General features: G+C 25.9%; 1 protein-coding gene across 2 annotated transcripts in view; it reads left to right on the top strand.

Moving 5' to 3' along the window:
- Positions 1-629: 629 nt before the first annotated feature.
- Positions 630-3,725, top strand: part of LOC106691323 (uncharacterized) — a 93,500-nt gene continuing 90,404 nt past the window's right edge. For both annotated transcript variants that reach the window (XM_067046525.1, XM_067046524.1), the window contains exon 1: positions 630-670. In XM_067046525.1, coding sequence (XP_066902626.1) covers positions 653-670 — 18 coding nt within the window. In that variant the 5' untranslated portion in view covers positions 630-652. The remainder of the gene's footprint in view (positions 671-3,725) is intronic.

Here is a 3,725-nt window from a genome sequence, read left to right as displayed (position 1 = left end):
TATCTCATACACTAGTATATTTATTGTTTGTTATTGATATACGATGAAAGTTATTGTTTTTAATCATTTTATCATTCATTCACCTGTTAGCAAGATTAGGTTTATTTTAAGCGTTTCTGTAAGCACTCATATATTCATACTTTCTCACTGTAGTCATATTACTTGCAAGATAGATAACTTATGTGCCTTAGATCTAATGTGCAAACATATAAAGTTGTTTAATGTGAGATATGCTTTCTTCAGTTATCATTTACGTGATATTATCTTTTTCTATCTTGATTATGCCTTAATTGGCGAGTGGATTATTGTTTACTGCTGTTACAGTGACTTTATTTAAGATATGTTGGACTTCTTAGTGATAAATTTTCATATTTATATTTTTGTTATTGATTAATGTTTAAAACTTGTCTATTGTAAAAGTTGAATAAAACGGAATTTGATTAATTAATAAAATTAGATTAGATCCATTCTTGTTGTTATAATAATTTCTAAAAATAGACATTTCATAGAAAACAATCAGTTACTAGTTACTTGATACCTTCCATTCACAATGGATTCAATTCACAAAAGAACATCACTCGCGGAGGAAAACGTAGGACGAGGTGGGGGTTGGTTTATCTCTCAGTTTGTATTGGACTGGCTCCGAGGCGAGATGTGGAGTATCTTTTTAGTGAGTTGATTTATTTTTTCGCGTAGTTTATGTAGCAATAGAATTAATTTTAGCCATAACTTATTTACTAATAAATAATTAGAATTTTAACTCGTAGTAAAATTATTTTAAAAAATTTATTTGAAAATTAAATAAATTATCATTCCCGTTTGAGAAGGAACAAGGCAAAATGATCAATAAATATTTTTTTTAACAAAGGTATTTTCTTTTACATGTTGTCAATTAATTAATTATGAAGCAACCAATAATAAACGCTAAGTAGAAATGTTTCAAAGATACTTAATTAGGAAGATATTTAATTTTTTTTTTCTGTATAATACTATATTGGCTGTTGCGGTGGGCTCATAACGCAATTTTCACTTACTACCCCACACGCCCCCAAGTTTTATATAAATTGGTGCACATGTGTTGAAGTTATAGCTATTTATGAAATTTTACAGGATAAAATTATGAACAAATACGTTATTTTTCTATTGCTAATAAAAATTCGAATTTTAGTATTTCTCGAGATGGGTGGAAAAATGGATGGGTTTCGGCTCTTTCCGTCCCAATCGGAATTTATATTTTTCCTTTTTTCTCCTTTATAAATTCATACAATATTTTAATATTTTGTATTTATCCATGTTTTTATATTACTTATAATGAAAACTGTTTATTTTTTTCAAATAAACAAAATTAAATATACTTCAGAGGAAGATTTTTTGAAAAATCCTCATTTAAGCCCTGTCAGACTATTTCTATAAGGATAAGATGGCATTAAAGACTATTCACCTGTACGTTGACATACCGAGTTTAATCAAAATCATTTGAACTGTTTTCGAGAAAATCGAAAAAAAATGTGAAAAATCGATCCTATAAAGTGGTATTTTCTGTTAGTCGATTTTATTAAAAAAAATTGCCGTCGTATCCCAGACATATACTCACGAATTAAATATGTTACGAAAATATGTAACTTTTCGTATTTGAGCTAGGCTGTTCACAGACACAAAGACCACTTTGAGAGATAAAGTTTCTGGACTCACAGATCCTCAAAATATGTTTTTCAGTCGATAACTCAAATTTAAAATTTTGTACAATCTCAATTCTTTCCCTTAATATATATTTCATATACAGGTAAATGGAAGTAAAAACACTGATATTTTCAAACATCCTTAGGTAAAAACATATCCGATTCAAGTATAGTTATAAAGTGGACTAATATAAGTTCAAATAATGAAATTCTAAATATTTACCATTGAAAAAAAAAAAAAATTGAACAGGGTTCAAAATAATATATATGTTTAATCGAGGAAAGGTAACAAATTGAAGATTTTTTAAAATTTAATTTTTGTAAAATTAATTCAGTAAAGTTTTTATTATACAATTGAAGAGCTTTAACTATTTTTTATTTACGACAATTATAGAACATAATATTCTCCATGCGTTTTTTTTCCAGAGAAAATTTAAATACTACAGTTAAAACTTCTTGTAGTTTACCTAGACTCAGTTGATTGCTCTTTATTTTCTCTTTGAATTTTATGCCAAATAAATATGTATATATAACTTCAGCTATGCTGTTAGAGTATGATAAAATGTGATATTGTTTCTTATAGATAGGAATGATTTTTTTTTTTATTTCGATATATTTTTCGACAAACATTTTTAAAATATAGATTTTTTTAGTCACTTTTATCGGACCCTCCGTATCCGGCAATCACTTTTCCTTAAACTCAACCCTCTCAAGATTAACTTGGTTCAACTCTAGATAGATCTCTTTCATTGACAGAATATACCAATACGATGGTCGATAAAGCAAACAAAAAAAGTTATTAATTGTTTATATGTTTTAATGAAGTAACTCCCAAAATAAATAAATTCTATATAAATTAGTTATTCGACAATAGTTCACTTATGCTTTTTCCGTTTGGAGCTCAACATTAAGTATATATACATGTCTTCCCAGAAAATTCATTAATAATAGAAATTGCCGACTGTAAAAAATCCCCGATTTAAGGCTAAACTCATAAAAGAACAAAATATGTTTTGCTTAGCTAATATTGTCCTTTTTGTTTTTAATCTTTATATACATGGTCACTTATAGCACGTGATCATGTGAAATAATAATTTTGTAGGAATAAATTTGTAAATAAAGTTTTGTTATTATATTATTATTAAAATAATGATGAAAATTTCAAAATATTAAACTACTCTACTGAATAATAATCCATTTTTCTTCCTGTCAAGGCGATAGATTTTTTAAATGTGATAGCAAGAATTAAGAAATAATTTGTTTTATTTAAGTGAAATATTTGCAATCAATATGCATATAAAAGAATTATTTTTTATTATAAATTTGAAAGAAATAATTTTAAATTTTAATTAATTTTTTAGAACAATGTATGGATTTTTTTTATGTCCAAAACAATTATAATCATTGAGTTTGCTAATATTTAACTTTAATTATAAAATAATAAGTTTTAAATTTACAGCGTAATGTACCATACAAACGGTTTGGTAAATCTATATTATGTTTCTTTTCAGGAATAACACCCTTTTTATTACTTTTATTATTTTTATCACATCCGAACAACGCTTCGGACTTTTTGACCATTATCGAGTTCTCAAAATTATGTGGTGGACAAGTGTCTCAATTTTTTTATATTCAACACTGAATATAAATCCAAATGTTTCTTTATTTTTTTTTTCTTCTGAGGTGTTACATTTCCCTATTTCATATCTTTAAATTACTTTTTTCTCATGGTCATTTAACTATACATATTTCAGTGGACTGGATTGTTATTACTATGGCGATTCGTCTAGTTATATACATAATATTTAACGAATTTAACATTAGTAAGAATAATATCAACGGACGAATCGTCCAAAGAATTAAATTTATTTTACATTGTGAATATAAGTTATTATCCTCTTAAGACATTTTTCTTCTCTTAACTTTATCATATTTTCCAGGTCTTATAACATTCAAACGATAGAAAGAAAATCCCAGTTGTATAACAGTTTATTTATAATAATAAATGATCAGATGTATTATAATAAATAAATAAATAAATATATA

Source organism: Halyomorpha halys, unplaced genomic scaffold (genome assembly GCF_000696795.3).
Source record: "Halyomorpha halys isolate HHAL.00 unplaced genomic scaffold, Hhal_1.1 Scaffold51.1, whole genome shotgun sequence".
In the NCBI taxonomy this organism is placed as follows: domain Eukaryota; kingdom Metazoa; phylum Arthropoda; class Insecta; order Hemiptera; family Pentatomidae; genus Halyomorpha; species Halyomorpha halys.
The sequence above is the reverse complement of the archived record's forward strand: the minus strand, read 5'-3'. Positions and strand labels throughout refer to the sequence as shown.